Source organism: Prionailurus bengalensis, chromosome A1 (genome assembly GCF_016509475.1).
Source record: "Prionailurus bengalensis isolate Pbe53 chromosome A1, Fcat_Pben_1.1_paternal_pri, whole genome shotgun sequence".
In the NCBI taxonomy this organism is placed as follows: domain Eukaryota; kingdom Metazoa; phylum Chordata; class Mammalia; order Carnivora; family Felidae; genus Prionailurus; species Prionailurus bengalensis.
The window spans coordinates 82,947,566-82,966,725 of record NC_057343.1 but is presented as its reverse complement, the minus strand read 5'-3'; the positions used below and the strand labels follow the sequence as shown (position 1 = coordinate 82,966,725).

The 19,160-nt window shown below is 58.3% G+C and overlaps 2 protein-coding genes across 7 annotated transcripts in view; both read left to right on the top strand.

Annotated features, from left to right (window-relative positions):
- Nucleotides 1–1,701, top strand: part of RASA3 (RAS p21 protein activator 3) — a 121,299-nt gene extending 119,598 nt beyond the window's left edge. For all 3 annotated transcript variants that reach the window (XM_043583671.1, XM_043583681.1, XM_043583688.1), the window contains one exon: nt 298–1,701. In XM_043583671.1, coding sequence (XP_043439606.1) covers nt 298–373 — 76 coding nt within the window. In that variant the 3' untranslated portion in view covers nt 374–1,701. The remainder of the gene's footprint in view (nt 1–297) is intronic.
- Nucleotides 1,702–4,741: 3,040 nt separating this feature from the next.
- CA1H13orf46 (chromosome A1 C13orf46 homolog) lies at nt 4,742–14,170 on the top strand. Of its 4 annotated transcripts, XR_006297807.1 has the most exons (9): nt 4,742–5,053; nt 8,142–8,193; nt 8,999–9,086; nt 9,208–9,255; nt 10,168–10,215; nt 11,275–11,342; nt 11,474–11,629; nt 13,818–13,898; nt 14,080–14,170. XR_006297807.1 is itself a non-coding variant. In XM_043583649.1 (8 exons), the coding sequence occupies exons 1-7, from the start codon at nt 4,864–4,866 to the stop codon at nt 13,882–13,884; spliced, it is 561 nt and encodes a 186-aa protein (XP_043439584.1). In that variant the 5' UTR covers nt 4,742–4,863; the 3' UTR covers nt 13,885–13,898; nt 14,080–14,170. The 4 variants fall into 4 exon arrangements, 2 of the variants coding, with proteins under 2 accessions (XP_043439584.1, XP_043439593.1); XR_006297809.1 differs by lacking the exon at nt 10,168–10,215; XM_043583649.1 differs by lacking the exon at nt 11,474–11,629.
- Nucleotides 14,171–19,160: the final 4,990 nt, after the last annotated feature.

Sequence of the window (19,160 nt, the reverse complement as noted above, 5' to 3'; positions counted from 1 at the left end):
CAGACCCTCCTGACCTCTTGACCCCCAGACCCTCCTGCTTCCCAACCCACTTGCTTCCGAAATTAGATTTCTGGGGCCAGTAGTTCCACATATTTTGTCTGTCTCCAGGTTACACCTACGCTTCTACAGGTGATTTCTGGCTTTTTTTTTTTTTTTTTTTTTTGCGTGTCTGTATTTTTCATTTTATTACAGTGAATATGTACCACATAGAAAAAACAGTATTAAAACATGCAGATGGGCAATTGACAATGGGGGACTGTGCCTCACTCCCTCCTCTCCTCCATCTCCCCTTTGCAGGGAGCACCCCATCGGAGACAAGAGCTTCCAGAACTACGTCAGGCAGCAATCTGAGACCTCCACCCATTCCATTTGAAGCCTGCAGGCTGTCCTGGCCGGGATGGCCCTGTGCTGCCCCAGGAGAGCCGTGGTCTCCGGGAAGGAGGGGACAGAGGAAAGACGAGAGGCCGCAGCCAGCAGGGAAAGGCACCCACACATCTTCAGCTCACACAGATGGCACGCACCGGGCTCAGGGGACCGCGGGGACTCTGCCTGTGGTGGCTGTGCATTTTGCTCACTCTGCTGGCCGGTGCCCCGTAGCACTGCTTGCGTCTGTGTGCTTTCGCCTTTGTGGGGTTCTGTGTGCCCGCGCCCCCGGAGCCCTCTGGCACTCTTCCTTAACATCCTGCTTCCACAAGACGGGATGCTAGTGGCGTGATTTGTTTCCCGTGAGCGTGCCTCCTGGTGGTGTTCTTCCTGGCTGGAGGGCCCGCTTTGTGGCTTCGTGGTGCTTAACCGCACGAAATCACAATTTGAGGATGCTCCTGATGTTTTGGAGGTACAGGGTCCTGCAGAGAGCACCTGGGCGGGGTTTCCAGTCTGCCCTCCCAGATGCTGGAGTCCCGTCCCGTGGGCCACAGAGGCCAGTCCGTGGCCTGCAGACGCTGCCGGAGTCAGCGGCGGGCTGAGCGTGCCCCTTCAAGCAAAAGCTGTGGTTGTTTTGCCGTCTGTGGGGCTTCAAAGTAGAATCCACACTGGCTGCCCCTTGTGGGAGTTTGGGGAAGGTTTTTAAGATAAGAAATGTACATTATTTTCAAGCTGGTTTTCTTAATGTTTTTAAAGGACTGCTTCTAATGAGCTCTTTGATATCAAGTACCTCAAACATGTAAACCTGTGCTCATCAAAGGGGAGGGCGCCACGGCGGAGCGACAGCGGGCCCGCAGTGCACCCCCCAGATGCCAGTCCCAGGCCCTCCGCAGTCCCCAGGGGAAGTGAGGATGTCCTGAGCTTGAGCCGGGACACCCCCACCCCCACCCCAGGCCCCAGGAGCAGCAATTTGCTGTGTCTCAGAAGCTCCTAGAAGCCACCAGGCAGTGGAGGGGCATCTCTTAGGGGTCGGGGCCCCTGATGAGGAGCAGTTAGCCCTCGACACTTGGAAAGCACTGTCTGACATGTAGACCTTGTGCCCGTATCTGCCCTTCTTTGCAAATACTGTCCTTCAGACTCTGACTGATGGCAGATAGTAGCATTACTTGTCACAAAAATGGTGGAGGAAAATGTTGCAAAAACTTTGGGACACACAGCTATGAGGCTGCACAGAACTGCAATTTTTAACATGGATTTGTAACTTAATGTTTCTGTTTATAAGATACTAATGATTTGCAATGTATTTTACTGGCCAATTAAAACAGACCTTTTATTCTTTCTGAGGACTGGCTTGGTCTCCCAGGCGCACCCACTGATAACTGCACATGGGAGCTGGGGGTGTGTGGTCGAGCCCTGTGTCATTCTGTGATGGTGGGTGACGTCCCTGTGATAGGTGAGGTGCAGCTGTGGGCCTTTAGATCAAGCTGGAAACTGCATGCTCTCCGGGATGGAGACATGTGGGTCAGCACGGCGACTGCCATGGCCCGTGTCCTGCTGGGAACCTGCAGAGCGGTTGGAGACAGGCATCCAGCCCCAGGAGGGGAAGGTGGGCTCTGTCCTGTGCCACGGTCTCTGAGACTCAGTGGGCCTCGTGCTCCAGGACCGGACACAGGCCAGCATCTAAGGGAGGGGCAGGTGCCTCTGGGAGGCGGAAGGTGCTGAGGACCCAGTCCCACCTGGGCGGGTGGAGGAGGGGAGGCTGCATTGCATTTGGGGGAGACCCTGCCTGCAGGGCAAGAGCAGACCTTCTCTTTTCCCTGGTCCTTTCTTCTTTCCATTCGGTTTTCGCTCAGCTGCTGTTTTATTTCCAGCCTGAGTCGGCTGTTATGAAAGAAGCCGATGGTCTGGCTCTGGGGACACCCGGTGGGGGGGTGGGGGGGTCAGCCCTTCCCTGGGGGCATGGACTTGGGGAGTGAAGTGCCATTACTGCTTCCCTCCGGCCCCTCCTGGTGGCTCAGTGTGGTGGGGTGGTGCCAGGGGTCTGAGGGGTGCAGAGAGGAGCGCCTGCCCATGAGGCTGCCGGGTCGGAGGCTGCCAGCATCAGTCAGGATGGACACGAGCAGCCACGGCAGGGCCACGACAGGGCCACAGGATGGCTCCTGGCTGATTCAGACACATGTGGGACCCAGGGAACCAGGAGGGCGGAAAGGAGGAAAGCCTGGGGAGCACGGGAACCAGAAGGTCCTCTCCCAGGACCCCTAGTGACAGGTCACAGTGGCTTTCAGGGGCCTCAATCTTGCTCTTCCTCCAGATAACCTAAGCGACCCACCATCCTGGCTTTTGTCCCTTGGCCTCTCCAAGACTAGCCCTCTGCACTCGGGAATCTAGGCCCCACACCAGCACCTGCACCGGCCCCTCGGCTGGGTGACCTGAGCCCTCCTGTCAGCGGAGATGCTCTGAAGAGTTTCGGACAAGGTAGAAGTGCGTGTGGAGCCAGGGAGTACCATTTGCCCCATTCTGAATATCTATGATCAACTGGTTGCTCAGGGGAAGCACATACTGTGATTTGTCCCCGTGGCCTTGGAAGTTTGCAGATAAGCATGTGCTGGGATGACACCAGATGTCCTCTGTCAAGCTGTGTTATGGGCTGAATTGTGTCCCCCCCAAAAACTCATAGCACCAGCACTTCACCCTGTGACTGTATTTGGAGATTGGATCTTCATTTAAAGGGGTAATTAAGGTTATATGAAGTCACGAGGGTGGGCCCTAATCCTGTATGATTAGGACACAGCCAACAGACACATGAAAAGATGCTCAACATCACTCATCATCAGGGAAATACAAATCAAAACCACCATGAGATACCACCTCACACCTGTCAGAATGGCTAACAACTCAGGCAACAACAGATTTTGGCAAGGATGCAGAGAGAAAGGATCTCTTTTGCACTGTTCGTAGGAATGCAAACTGGTGCATCTGCTCTGGAAAAGTGTGGAGGTTCCTCAAAAAATTAAAAATAAAACCATCATACAACCCAGCAATTGCACTATTTACCCAAAGAGTTGAAAAATACTCAAAGGGACGCACACACTCTGATGGTTACATTATCTATAATAGCAAAGATGAGGATGCAGCCCAAGTGTCTGTCACAGATGAATGGATACATATGTGTCTGTACAGGACGGAGTATCGGCCATAGAAAGATATCCCATATGTGATGGCATGGGTGGGCCTAGAGTATATTACGCTCAGTGAAATAAGTCAGAGAAAGACAAATACCATATGATTTCATTCATAAGTGGAATCTAAAATAACCCAATGAATAAAAAAAAAAGAATCTGGGGCGCCTGGGTGGCTCAGTCAGTTAAGTGTCAGATTTTGGTTCAGGTCATGATCTCACGGTTTGTGGGTTCAGGCCCCACGTCGGGCTCTGTGCTGACAGCTCAGAGCCTGGAGCCTGCTTCGGATTCTGTGTCTCCCTCTCTCTGCCCCTCCGCTGCTCGTGCTTGCACTCTGTCAAAAAAAAAATAATAATAAACATTGAAGCAGACTCAGACCCCTAAATACAAAGAACTAGGCTGCCAGGGGAGGTGCAGGCCTGCAGCTACCGAGTGGACAAGTCCAGGATGAAACAGAATAGAGCCAATGACAGTGGACGACGTGTGCGGGGAGCACGGCAGGAAGAAGTCAGGTCACTATGTTGTACTCCTGAAACGGATGTAATGTGTGTCAACTAGACTCAAAAGAAGAAAAACAGATTAGGACACAGACATGCAGAGAGACAAGTGAGTAAGGGACGGGAGGCGGCACGCAGGCCGGGAGAGCAGTCCCAGGGGAGCAGGCTCCTCGCCCGGACTGTGAAGGACAAGTGTCATCCGTCCCGGGTCCTCGGACAGTGAGGGACAACTGTCATTCGTCCCAGGTCCTCAGATGGTGAGGGACAAGTATCATCCATCCCGGGTCCTCACCCAGACTGTGAGGACAAGTGTCATCCGTCCTGGGTCCTCGGACAGTGAGGGACAAGTGTCATCCGTCCCGGGTCCTCGGATGGTGAGGGACAAGTGTTATTTGTCCTGGTCGCTTGCTGTTCTCCACAGCCACACGAGCGGACTGACAGTGGCAGGGGGTGGGGGGGTGCAGAACGGGGTTTGTCAGCATGTCCCCTCCCCTCCGAGCCCCTGGTCCCTTTGCCTGAGTTTGGTCCACAATGACATGTCCCTGACAGGACAAAGATGCTCAATACGAGGAAATCATCCAAAGGCCCCAGCACCACAAGTGCTGCCGCATCCACAAGGAGGGACCTCAGCCTCCTTCTCAGGTGGGGGTGGGGCTGACCTCTGACTTTGCAGTGATGTCACAGGGGCCACTCGGCAACAGGGGCCCGCAGGGCACACTGGGCTGCTCATTGGATCGGACGGAGGTTGGAAGCCATGCTCTGCGTCTGAGGGCGCACTCAGGAACCCACGTCCCTCTTCTTTCTGGAGCCCTGACGGAGGGAGCATGATGGAGAAGGACACAGCCGCACACAGGAGGCACAGGCCGGGCCTCGGGGCCCCTCCATCAGGGGGAGCCCCCAGACACCTCAAGGCGGCCAGCGAGATGGTTGAGCTGCAGCGCAGCAGGAGCGTGGGTGGTCTGCTGCAGAAGGGGGACCCTCTGCGCTGCGTCAAGAAGCTGAGCAGGGAGCTGGGTAGGCCAGCCACGCCCCTCCTTCTGGCCCGGCCCCACCGCCCCTGCCCACACCCAAAAGGGCCGGGGTCTACAGGTGACAGAACCAGGCCAGCCTGAGGGCAGGGCCCACTGAGTGGGCCGCGGTGAGCTCTGCTGAGGTCAGGAGGTCAGGAGGGCCGTGGCCATGGGAAGCGTGGGGGTCAGTCCCTCTCGGGGAACCTGGGGGCCTCCCGGGCCAGGTCAGCCATGAGCCCACAGGGCCGGCAGACAGGACACGGGCCAGCTAGGTAACTTTACACGTGCCGGTTCTTGCCACCTAGGATATCCCTCAACACGCAGTCGTGGGTGGGGCGGGGGCAGAGGTGCGGAATACCTAGTGCTTGCATGGACGCTCCTTGATGTTAGCCACTTGGGCTCCCCAGTGGGTAGGTGTCTCGTGGTCCTCTCCCCAGAGGAGCAGGGCCCTGAGCTGGCTGAGATGAGGGGACTGGTTCAGTCATTTGCAGGGTCCCCAGGAGTTCTGCTTCTCCTGGGAAGGTCACCCAGCGAGCGGCCCTTTTTGAGGTCAGGACTCTGGAAATGAAACCCAGTAAGCAGGAAATGTGGTTTGTTCAAGACCTATGGATGATTTTGAGAGGTAGGCGTGTAAAAATATTTGTTCTCTTAGTGTAAACATCCAAAGAGGTGTTGTTTCGGGGGAAGGGGTGCCGGCCAGCAGCACAGAGCCACCACTGGGCTCTTACCCTCTGTCCCCCAAAGCCTCTGAACACGGCGACCCTGTCTCACTTGAGGCTCACTCGAGAGGAGCAAAATTCCCCAAAGAAGGAAGTAGACGTGTCCTGATAATGCCACCACTACGGGGCAGCTGCAGGAGAGGACAGGCTCGGTGCCCGCTATTTCTGGATGTTCCTGCCAGCACCACAGGGTTTCCCCGAACAGCATGAATGGCAGATCCCCACGTGGCTCCCAGGTGGCCTCGGACACCACTCAGCAGCTGGGCTCAGCCTCGCTGGAGCCCGCGGGACGGAGAGCATTGGGAAGGGCTTCTCTGGTCCCACTGTCCATGTGGTAAACTGAGACCAAAAGAGGTGGCCCTGCCAGGTGCCCAGGACACACCTCCGTACACCTGCAGGGAGCAAGGGCAATGAGGCAGGTGCCGCCCGAACCCACAGGTACTGAGATGCCACGGACGCAGGACACAGGCCAGCTAACCCAATGCTCCAAGCAAGGGGCGGCCGGACTAAGTCTGCAGATGAGAGGTCCAAGCCGGCCCCAGGACCAGCTTGGTGTAGAAGGGGACAGCAGGAATCCAGCCACCGGCCGCCAGCATGGGACCCACCACAGGAGCTGCCCGGCTCACACTGCTGTGTCCACGATGCCCGCCCCGGACTCCAGAGCCCAGGCCTGCCTTGCCGCCCCTCCTGCCCCCTGGCCGTCCCTCCACCGAGCTGGTGCTCCAGGGAGGGTGTGTCCAGAGAGGAAGTGGGGGGCTGCCCCTGAAAGGCGGGCTTTCTCCAAGGGATAAAGTCAGCAGGGTGGGTACAGCCAGGCTGTAAGGCCAAGTCAGGCCTCTGACCCCCATCACAGGATCAACATCGGCTAAGAGGGTCTCCCCTCCCCAGGCAGCTCAGTGCCTTTTATGAGACTTCCTACTTCCCAGAGGAGGTGGCTGAGGCCCGACTCCCACTGCGCCCGAGGGGCTGTCTCACACCCCAAAAATAATCTGCAAGCATTTGACGATGTTCACATCTCGGCTGAAGAGCAGAACCAAAGGAAACGTTCTATTCCCTTTGTTGCTAAACCTCTGGAGGCCCCGCTTCTCTGACCTCAGACCGCACTCAGCTCTGAGGCAACACTTCTCAGCCCCCAGGCCTCTGCCTGGTGGACGGCCATTGGCTGAGCCCTTCGGATTAAGGTGTCACTGGTTGCCCCGTACACCCAGAGCCCTGATAATCTCAGGAGCTTTCTTAGAAGAGGGAAAGGAGGTGAGACCAGCAGACACATAAGTATTACTATTCCTCCGTATGACATATGCCCCAGAGGGTCTACTTTGGAGAAAAAAATCATGTCTCTCTTTTCAGTGATTCTTCTCTTCTTGCCAGATACGTATCATAGGGAGCAGCAGGTTCAGGGATCAGCCGTGTCTTCTAAAAAACACACACACACACACACACACACACACACACACATGTGCCTACAGGTAGGGGCCTGCTGAAGATTTTCCAAAAGAAGTCAATTTTAAAATCCCAAAACTACTGCTTCTGAATCACTCGAGTCCTTCTCTCTGAGGTGGGGACTGGGCTGAGCCTTTTTGGCCCAAAGGACATCTCGAGAGCCACCAGCTTCTGAAATGTTCTCTGAAGATCCGAGCACACATCAGCATCAGTCCCTGCACCGGTGTGGGAGCGAAGGACGAGAGGAGGAGGAAGACCCTAGTTCTTAGCCACAGGGGGCTCGTGAGTCACCGAGAAGGGCCCAAACAACACAGCCAAGGCTGCGTGCACTGAGCGCCAGGGAGGCCTGGCTAAGATGGGTCTCCCTCCAGTCAGGCCTCCTGACATGAGGCAGGGGGTTCCCGAGAGGCCAGGCCCAGGGCAGGGATGGCATGGGAGAGCTGGAGACCCAGCTACTCTACTGGTCTCCACACAGAAGCAGCCTGCAGGCTGTCTCCCGGAGCCCAGCCATCAGCTTTCCGGTCCGCAGGGGCCCCTGGCCTTGAGGCCTGGGAGCCACATGGACGGGACACCACCAAGTTCTGTGAGAAAATCCTCCCTGCAGGATCAGGGTGCTCCGAGGCACCCCACAAGGCCTCCTATCGAAGGACAATTTAAGGCTTTGTAATTTCCACCCCCGCAGCAGGACTGCATTTGGATCTTGGGCCCCATATGCGTGTTGGGTTGGGGGACGGGGGCGCCGAGCTGCTGGCAGGAAGGGGAGCAGGTACAGGGAAGCGGCCACCTTTAGCATTCTGGGCCTGGATATGGCCACGGGGAAATGGGACCTGGACTGTCCTCCCAGACTCAATGCCGCAGGATGCGCTGTCAGTGCTCACAGGGCGGCCACGGGCCCAGGAGTTCTGATGACGATTGCTGCCCCTTCCTCCCCAGAGTCCGAGGACCAGGGAAGAGACCTACAGAGTGACACTGAGGATGCCAACTGGTAAGTGGTCTTTGTCCAGCACAGGTGGTTTTCAGAGACGTGAGGAGGACACAGGACACAGCAGGGTGGGGGCTGGGGCCAGCCCCAAGGTTGACGCTTGGACCCCAAAGGAGTCCTGGGGTGTCCTGAGAAGACCCCGACGGCTCAAGGTGGGAGGGGTGCCAGGGCTGCAAGCCGCACACCCCACAGCACCTGCCTCCCCAGGCGGACCCCAGCTGGCCATGGCCCGGAGTCCGGGAGCTGGCACCTGTCTTAGCAAACATTCCCACTCGACTCTAGACCACTGGTCGTGCCAGAGGTCTCACTGGGAAAGATGTGGATGTGCAGCATCATTGGCGGACAGCCCCCCAACACCACCATCATCGCCACAGTCACCGCCTCCAGCGCCACCACCATCACCACAGACACCGCCTCCAGTGCCACCATCATCACCACAGACAGAGCCCCCCAGTGCCACCATCATTGCCACAGACACCCCCCAGCACCACCATCATCACCACAGACACCACCCCCAGCGCCACCATCCTCGCCACAGACAGAGCCCCACAGCGCCACCCCCATTGCCACAGAACCAGCCTCGAGTAACACCGCCTACTCCTCGATGCCTAGCAAGGGACACCTCTGCCTCGCCCTCCGCCCACTCACCCTCCCACCCCCAGGCACACGGAAGGTCCTCCATACCCTGTCCCTCCCTGTCCTGTGGGGTGCATCCCCGAGCCTCCCAACACCCAGGGGGAGAAAGCGCCAGCCCAAAGCTGCATCTCAGGGCACTGATGCTGACCCGTTGTCCCCGCTCCTCCCACAGTAAGGCAGACCCAGAGGAAGAGAAGCAGGAAAAGAATCGGGACTCCCTCAGGAAGTTGGACCCTGATGGTGGCTGGGCGGGGCCGGCGGTGAGGCCACCTAGAGGCCAGTGGCAGGAGCGGGAGGACGGGCCGGGCACGCCTGTAGTGTGGACACACGTCCGTCGTCCTCGGGCCCTGCTGTTATTTACTTGTTTGGTGTCTTCCCCAGGAACCGGAGTTGGAGTCCATAAAGCTGGATGAGCCTTTGGGAAAAGAGGCAAGAGCGTTTGACTTTTGTCAAACAGAGAGGGCTAACAGGCACAGTCCTGTGGGGCCACGAGCAGGCTGGACACGTGGGCCCGGGGTCACCTTGGCAGGACCACGTGTAGGCTGGACCGAGCACGACCTCTACCCAAGAGCCTTTGCTCAAGCTCCATGCTCCCAGCTGGTGCTGGGCACCACTGTTTCCCGACGCGGCTGCCCGAGGCCTTTGGGACCTGATGGGGGTGGCCGTGGAAAGCCCAGCTTTGAAGTGTCCCCAGTCCCATGCCCTGACACTCTGCCCAGAGACCCATGTGCGCTGCGGTAGGAATCCCCACTGGCCACATCCCACAGGAAGAAGGCTCTCGTTCCCCTTCCCGATCCACGTGGGAGGGGGGAGCTGGGCCTATGACAGATGGTCCCTGGGATTCCAGGAGCTCACCCACAAATACCTGTGGCATTCACTAAAGCACTCCCACTGGAAACCCCTCCTGGGTCGAGCTGCTTCCACACCTCAGTGTGAGTCCTCACCGGCGTGGGGTGAGGGTCCCAGGAGGGTCGTGGGGCCGCGTGCAGGTCTGGAGAGGATGTAGAGGGGATGCCGCAGCTCTGGACATCACCTTGAGGCAATCTCAGACAGGTGAAGCCAGGGCAACTGAGGGAGTGAGCAGGGGGAGAGGGGAGGCCGTACCCCTCCCTCCTCTCTGCCAGAGCTGGCCGTGGGCACCTTGCCATCCGTAATGCTAGCAGCTCTCTACCAGCTCCTCAGGAGCCCCCGCTGAGCACAGCCACCGGTGGTGGTCCTGGGGGTGGTCATGAGACCCTAGCTGTGCCAGGGCCCGGAGCCCACTGCCCCTCCCAGGAAGCCTCCTCTCCTCTCCAGCCCACCCAAGCCCACCATCCACACCTCTTTGGTTTCCATTCACAGAAACCATCTGTGTTTGTGGAGATTGATCTGGGAGACCATGCGGAGGAGGTAAAAGCCCTCAGACGACAGAGCCAGGCTTGTTGCCGGGAATGCTGGTGCTCGGGGCCCACGAGGCTTGTCCAGGGGACCTGCCCCACATGCATGTGTTGGAGGCTGAGGTAGAGGCAGGGGTCCAAAGGCCACCCTTGCCTCCTCCTCATCCTCCAACCTGCATGCATTCCAGCATCACCAGAGATGCTAGGGCCTGGCTCAACCCTCAGGGTGCCCCCAGGCCCTAAGAACCTCTTCTGGGATCATGCTGGGGTGGAATGAAGGGCGCAGACTTGGGAGTCAAGGACCTGGCCTCCACGTCTGGCTCTGCCAGTAAATACTCAAGTATTTGAGTACACACCTCCCAGTGCTTCGGTGGTCTCGTTCGTAAAATGAGGATCTTAGCGGCACCCACATCCCAGGGTGGTTCTGTAAAGCTCTCAGAATAGTGCCTAGACCCAGAAAGCCTCAGTAGCAGGTATCACCATCACCATTATCACCACCACCACCACTGCCACCTCGTCCGCATCCTCATCCTCATCGTCATAGTATCATCATTTTCTGTGAAATGAAGGGGTTGACCAAAGGCCTGTCTGGACCCAACACAAGCGTCCCACAATGCCCTCCAGTTCTCAGCTGTAATGGTCAGCTACCTCTGCAAGTTTTCCAGCTCTCTCATGTTTAAGCTCCTACCCAGGGATTGTTTTTTAATTACTTATTCCAAGTCTTTGCCCTCAGAACACACCGTACAGTAAAGAATGCTGGTTATTAGCTACTCACGAGGCTGTCTTGGAGGCACCATGGGTTTTAAGGACTCAAGGAAGGTCATCCAGTGGCAGAGTTGGGATTACAGTCCAGAAGTCACAGTGGCCCACATGGAGGGCACAGTTCCTTGGCCAGGGTCCCCCAATTGGCAATTTTCACTTCACGGTGCCCAAACTCATGGGAAGATGCCCAGTGCCGGCACAGTTTCCAGGCCCCCGTCTGATCCTCAGGCAGGTGCATCAGTTCCGTCCTTAGTGGCTATGCTTGCCTCCCTCCCCTTGTCCCCTAAACTGCTCCTCCCACTTCCCACAGGTGGTCACAGGCACCATGAAAGAAGAGAAGCAGTCCGAGATGGACATGGGGGGTTCATCAGAAGACGAGTGAGTGATGCTTACGGGTTTATACACGGAGACGTGGGGGGATCTCCTCTACCACGGTGTCTGCTGGCCCCACCTCATGCAGGATGGGCAGAACCCCACTGTGTGCCTTCCCCCCTCACCTGTGTGCATAGAGACCCAGCACTGATGAGCCCGGAGGGGCTGAGACGTGAGCAGCAGGACTCAGGCATGACCCTTACCTTGTGGCCCCCTCACCCCACAGCAAGACCCGCTCTCCCCATCCCATCAGCCAACAGCTTGGCCAGACCATGAAGTGGGAGGAGGCAGAGGTGAGAGGGAAGTGTTGCTGTGAGGGTCCTTCCAGCTTCTCAGTTTGGGGTTTTGGCAGCAGAGGTCACTGGGAGGGAGGACCCATCACCTGGCCGGTGTCTCTGCCACACAGGCCGAGCCCCAGGGCTAGGGTAGGAGACACATTTGTCTTGACTACCTACACCCTCTTAGGGGAGAGATTGGGTAGGGCCAGCCAACCCCCGTGAAGTCCTGAGGCCATAAAGAGTGCTGGGTAGGCTGCTAGGTCACCCAAGGGCCCCTAGACCTATTTTATTTTTTTATTTAAAAAATTATTTTTAATGTTTATTCATTTTTGAGAGAGAGAGACAGACTGCAAGTGGGGTAAGGGCAGAGAGAGAGGCAGACACAGAATCTGAAGCAGGCTCCAGGCCCTGAGCTGTCAGCATAGAGCCCGACATGGGGCTTGAACTCATGAACCGTGAGATCATGACCTGAGCTAAGGTCGGATGCTTAACCTAGTGAGCCACCCAGGCGCCCCATTTACTTTTTTATTTAAAAATATTTTTAATGTTTATTGTTGAGACAGAGAGACAGAGACAGAGACAGAGAGAGAGGGAAGGGCAGAGAGAGGGAGGGACAGAGAATCCCAAGCAGGCTCCACATTGTCAGCACAGAGCATGATGCGGGCCTCGAACCCACGAACAGTGAGATCGTGACCTGGGCCAAAATCAATAGTTGGGTGCTCAAGCAACTGAGCCCCCCAGGCACCCTTAGTTTACTTTAAACAATACAGAGAAACACAAAAAGAAAATAGCAATTTATCCAACTTCCCACTTGGAATTAACAACTATGTTACTACCTTGGCTTATTTAGCTCAAACATTTTTTAAAAGAAATTCTAACAGATATTTAGATAAAAGTCTATTCTGTTCTAAAGCTGGTACCTGTCCTTCTAAGTAACTGGCCCAGTGAGGAACAGCTCATGAAAAGGACAGGTTCTGAGTCACCCAGGCCCCTCTTGGGAGCAGGGAGGGCGGAACGGGGGCACACGGGCCCCTCGTGAGCTCTCGCTGGCACACCCCCCCTCCACCCCGCATCAGTAGCTTTGAGCTGTAGCCCCGAAGCCTTTGCTTACTCGGTGTGTTGTTATTACCACAAACTTTCCCCCAGGTGTGTATTTTCTGTGAGGGAGTGTCACCCAGTCTGACCTCAGACGTTCCCATGTCCCTGCCCGTGTCTACTCATGCCAGCGTTTGCTAAGAGGTCAGGGCCTCCCTGTCACACCCCCAGATCCAGGCTGGAGGAGGTCAGAGCCGCCCTGTCACACCCCAAATCGAGGCTGCCCCCATGCTTCTCATTGTCTCTGAACGGACGTGGTGATGGATTCAGCCCCACGGGTGCAGCGCGGTGGCTTGACTTGCTGCTCCCCCCACCCCCTGCCCCCGGGCCAGACAATCCCAAAGTCACCCACTCGGCCTCATGGTCTCAGCTCCCTACCTGCTGACTCAGTGGCCCCAGAAAACCCGCAAGCCAGGGCCGGCACATAACCAAGCTTGTGTGCTGGGGGGCTGCTGGACAGTGGGAAGGGGGTGTAGGGGGGCCCTCCATGTGGGCCTGGCCTTCACGCCCCACCAGGTGGTGTCAGGACCGCCTGTCTGTCCCACTGCCCTGCTCACCTGCCCTCGCAGTTCTCAGAGCCATGACTTCTCTGTCCAGGCTCTTTCAGGCCTGTTTCAGATGGTGGGGTTCGGCACCTGCGGGCCAGCCACTGCTTACTGCCCAGTGGGACGCTTCAGCACCGAGTTGCGGGGTCCCTGCAAAGGGAAGACGGGCGGCTGACCCACCCCAGAGGCAGCCTCAGTTGGAAGTGGAGACCCCAGAGACCACCACTGGGGAAAAACTCAAGTTGTGGTGTTCTGGAAATGGGCAGGGGTAGGCGTGGGGCCGAGGGGAGTGGTCTTTGAGGTGTTTCATGTTCAGGGGCCCCTTCTGGCTCAGGCCTCCCAGCACAGAGGACAAAGGCATTGGGTGGGTGGGAGGCAGCTGGTGGGAGGGCCGGCCAGCCAGCCTGCCCAGGAGTCTGGCTGTGGGTGCCGGGCCCCGGGCCCCCTGGGCTTGATGGGCGGCATGCATCTGGGGCGCAGGGGTGCTGCCTGTGGCCCTGGGCTCTGAGCTCAGTAGGGGCGGCACCTGTCTCTACCCCGCTCGGCCCGCTGTCGGCCCCTAGGACCAGGACCAGCTGGGTGTGCTGCATCCCTTACTCCACCAGAAGGAAGGCCAAGGACAGTGTGTAACAGCTCTGGACGAGGTAGTTCTCACCAGGACAGGGCTGGGGGCTGAGGGGGCATCTAGAGGGGACAGGAAGCAGAACAGAGGGGGCTGGGCTGCTCACCTGATCTCCTGGCCTCCTCGGTCCCGCAGAGACCTGGGAGGGAGGGACGGGGGACGCAGACAGGAAGCTCTAAGAAACGCCACTTGAACCATTTCAGGGCCCCGATGACCACCCAGGTGTGAGCCACTGACCCGCTGGGTGAGCAATGACACCATCTTTTAAAAAGACACAATAAAGCATGAACAGAAGGTGTTCTCTCTCTCTGGTGCCTCTTGAGGGATCCCTACCCCTTCCTTCCATGCATCTCACTCCCTGAAATGTAACTGGGGGGAGGGAGGTGAGTTCAGTGACAGATGACTGACCCCCCGCCCAGGTCACATGTGCATGGTGGTGGCCGTGACCACGCAGCCCTAGACTTGGCCCCAGGTGTACCTGAGGGGTCCAAGCCCCAACACAAGGGGTCCCGAGGCAGGGTAGGCATTGTTCCTTGAGGACCTGGGGGTGAGCTTTGCCACAAGCAGACAATCTGTGCAGCCGGAGTGGGAGCTCCCAGCGCCAGAGGCTGCACTAGGGCCTTGCCTCATCGGGCTTGGCTCCAGGGGTAGGAGCTTGAGGGGGTAGGGACTTGAGGGGGAGGGGCTTGCGGGGGGAGGGCACAGAGGGAGGCTGAGCAAAGGGTGGGGAGTCCTGCGTTCGTCATCCGGGTCTCAGCAAACTGCCACAGGCCAAGTGGGCAAAGAACTTCAATTTCATGTGGTCTGACCTGCGACTGAGAACCCAGCAGATGCACTGGCTCACACTCACTCACATGCACACACACCCAGAAGTGCATACTGTACATGCACATCTACACACGTGCGTGCACATTACACTTGTACCCACGCCGGCAGGTGGTCACACCCTCGTGCACATACACACACCCACGTGGGTAGGCGGTCACACCCACGTGCACATACACACACGTGCACCTACACACACATGCACATACACACACATGCACACACACACACTTGGGCAGGCGGTTACACCCACGTGCACATACACACACGTGCACATACACACACGTGCACATACACACACATGCACACACACACGGGCAGGTGGTTACACCCACGTGCACATACACACACGTGCACCTACACACACGTGCACATACACACACATGCACACACACACACACGGGCAGGCGGTCACACACATGTGCACATACATACACGCACATAAAGCAACCTCAAGCACACAAGAGGGCGTGGGCCAGTGACAAGTATCTCTGAGGGTGAGGAACATCCGGGCCCCAAGGTTGGAGGAGTCAGACGCCCGCTGTGTGTGCAGGTGGGTTGGGAGATGGGCGGGCGCCTCCATCTCTCGCTGCATCCACCAGAGAGCAGGGAGGCCCCGGAGCAGCTGATCCAATCATGGAAACCGCTTCCCTGGCCAGTCGGGTGGAGCTGTCACGTGACCAGGTCCCAGAAAAGGCCGCCCTGCTGAGTGCTCCCCATGTGCTGGGGGTTCAGACAAGCAATACACAGAGGACCTCCCACACCTTGGAGGCTGGGGGCCGCGGCTCGTCCCCATCCCGCCCCCCCCCACGAGATGTGGAATACAGCTTCCCAGCCCCCAAAGAGATGGCCCTGTCCTGTCCAACCCCTCACTGCTACCACCAGCTAAAAGGGTACCTCAGAAGCTTCTGGACAGACGGCTGGTCTGCCCCTTAGCCAGGATGGGAGGAGAAGGCCTCAGGGCCAGGGCCCTTGCTACAGAGCAGCACAGGCCACAGCGGTTAGCCACAGGCCAGGAGGGTGACTGGGCCCGGGGGGGGCCCTGGCCATGTACCCCACTATCTTTTCGTTGTCTGTCCCTTGCCATTGCACGTGGCTGCTGGCCTCTAGGGGCCTGGGGAGCAGGGACACCCCACATGTGCTTGGTTGTGACCTTTCCCTGGTTTAGGGTATAAATTCTCCCAAATCAGATGCATGTTTGACTTTTCATTGGGCCTCTGAACCTCACGGTTGGAGGTACTTTCATTCCATGTCATTGGGGGTATCTGTGGGGGAGCCGGTCCAGGGCAGGCCCCAGGGTAACCAGAGGGACTTGGCTTGCAGGTGTGGTGGTTGTAGCTCTGGCCTTCTGCTCCCACAGCAAGCCCCTGGGGGCGGGGGGGGGGGGGCAGCGGTGGCTCTTGAAGGTGGGGACACACAAGGAAAGCTCCAAGCCTCCATCCATCATCTGCCAACGCCTGCCAGCCACACCCCTGCCCTCGCCGAGGCTTCCACGGGGGAGGTGCAGCCCGTGCAGCAGTGGGGCCTTTCATTCGCTGCTGGAACCGGGAGGGAACCCAGAGTGTCTGGACTGAGCCCTGGGCTGCCATCTGCTGGCAGCGGGGGGAGCTGCCTCGGCCCCGTCCCAGCTCTGGGAGGCATGGGAGGCATGGTCAGGGTGGAGTGACCTGGCAGGTGGTGAGGGCAGGACAGGACGCCCCCTGTGTGGGCAATGAGATGGCCCTGTAAACTTGGGGGGAATGAAAACCCCATCGTCCGGGCTGCCTGCGAACCCTCTCCTGGCTTCCCCTTGTTCAGGGGCCCCCTGGTCCTCTGGGTCCCCTGCCTCAGCCTGCCAGCAGCCCTGAAGCAGGCTCCCTGGTGGCATTTTCTGTCACAAACAGGCTTGGCCAGTGGTCCCAGGTGGTGACCCCCTGTTGTCCCTGGCCGCAGGCCTGACCTGCCCCGCTGGCCCCCTCCTACTCAGACACCTGTGAGAGAGGCTTACAGAGCCCTCGGGGGGCAGGGACAGGCCAGGCCTCATCCTGCCTCCACATCTCTGATGGGGCCACACCGGCTACACACGGCCCTTCCTGCAGACACCCCGCGGCCTCGCCCCCAGCCTATTCTCTCCAGTGGTGTTTCCCCCCCAAATCCAACATGCATCTTGCTTGTGGGTAATATGGGAGCTCACAAAAAGCATTTAAGTTTTCTTCTAGTTACTTGCAGATTCTCAATATTTTAATGTATTTCTCTGGAGCGTGCCCTCTCTCCTCTAGAAAGATCTCTGTATGGAGACAGACGGATACATACAATGTTTACGAGACTGGGGTCACCCTGCACCCACCTCTGTTCACCAGGTTACATGTCACAGGCACCTTCCTCGGCGCCGCCCCTGAGTATTTGCTGAGCACCGGCATGAGCCCCTAGCGCCTCCAGGAGCTTCCACTCCAGTGGGGGGCGGGGGGCAGACGGCGGCGGCCAGCGCGGTTTCCTTTATCTCCACGTCGTTCAGCAGAAGCGAACCTGGTCAGTTGAAGTGACCTGCGGTGGGGGTGGCGCCCCAGGACACGGTGCACTGCCAGGGTCACTGCCATGTGAAAATGTCGCGCGGGTCCCAGCAAGGGCTGAGAGCCGTTGTCTGCTCTGCGCCAGGCCCAGTAAACCGTCCTGATTGGTCCTGCAAATTTTAAGTCATTAATTCCACAACGACCCACAAGCTGGGATCTACTCTCAGACCCATTTTGTAGCTGAGTCGGGGGGAGGGGGGGGAGGGTGGTGAAGGACTCCGGGGGACACCGGTCACAGCGGGGTCACAGCGCCCACCTGTCTCCGCTCTTGCTGCTCCCCTGGCCTCCGATCCGCGCCGCGCGAGGATCGCTTCTCCCACCGCGCCCGGAAAGCGGAAGGCGCTTGCGCAGTGCGCCCCCTGGTGGCACGCTCTGTGCGGCGTCTCACCACTTCTGCCCTTCAGCGGGCAGGTCACCGCCACCACCCAAGAGGAGGCGATGGCGAGTCGCTTCATTACTAGTAGATAACTTTAACTCTCATTATTCACTAAAGGGGAGGCTGCAATGCAAATGCATTGTTGGACATCAGTTCAGGGGCAGGACTGGGGGAGTGACCCAGACACTCTGTGCTCTGTGGTCAAGTTCCCAAAGCAAGCACTCCCTGCCCTCCTACCTCATGATCCCGAGGCCCCCCAGCCCTGTCCCTGGCACCTCTGTTTAGAGCATCCTGGGTGCCTCCCAGGCCTGGACAATCCTTGGTTCATGTGGAAACTCACCCCAAATGGATCCTTCCCACGATGCCCTGAAGTATTTCATTCCATAAAACAACAGGTGAAGCTCCCTCACGGTGCGGTCATCCTGAGGCCTTTTATGAGCCCTGGTGTCACCAGGTGCCCCAGTCCCCAGCCGTGTGGGGAGCTGGAGGGCCTGCTTTGAAAGACAGGAGCTCAGGGAAGGCGAACTGCCCCTTGCACAAGGGTCGGAGGCTGCTGAGGCCTTGGGAGGTGAGAAGCTTACCAGGGAGAGCACCCGCGGGGGGTCGTCTGGGGCCAGCCCGAGCCTGGGCAGAGGCAAAGGTGCACATGCCTGGAGGCTGTCCCCTTGGCCTGTTGCCCCAGAGCACAGCCTGCCTGAGACTCCCAGCCAGGTGTCCTGGGAGGAGGGGGAGGAGGAGGGCAGCCCTGGAGGCAGAAGAGAGGGATGGGCACTGGGATGGGAGGCATGAGCCCTAGTTAGGTCCAGGCCTCCCCAAGGTCTTTCCTCCATTTGTTTTGAGGGGCAGGTTTTCAGGGAGGTGCAAGTGTCCACAAAGCAGGAGGTTTGCAGCCACTCAACGACTTTTGGGTCATGCTGGGGTCAGCTGGGCCCAGGACCTGGCCACGGTGTGACGGTCTGTGACCAACGTGACCTCTGCTGGGAGCAGGAGAATGTGCCCTCTGGGCTGCAGGGTTAGATGAATGCTATTCCAACAAGGCCTTGAGACCCAGAGGGAGTGGGCAATCCCATTACACAGATAAGAAAACTAAGGTCGCAGCGTCAGGGAACACAGGTTCCAAGGGAGCCAGGTCCGCATCCTGGCTCTGCCCCCACCAAGCCAGTCCGGATGCCCCACTGGCCTCCAGTCCTCCATCTAGGTCCCTGGGGACCTGGAAAAGGCAGGGTCCTCATGCCCTGCCCACAAGGGTCCCTCAGACACACGCCAATGACCCTGTGCTCCCTCTGATCCCGCAGCCGCTGGATCCCCAGGGAGACAGCCTTGTCCCTCCCTGGTGGGCATGCACCCACTTCTGGATTCATCCCCCCGGGGGAGCTGCGTCCTGCGCCTCATGTTCTAAGCACCCCCCTCTCAAAGCGGCACCCCAGGCGCTATCACGTCTCTGTCTTCGTTGCTTCAGAGCAACTTCACTGCTGTCCATCAGGAGACAGGCTTCTGTCTTCAACCGACTGGACCTGAAGCCCAGGGACAGCCC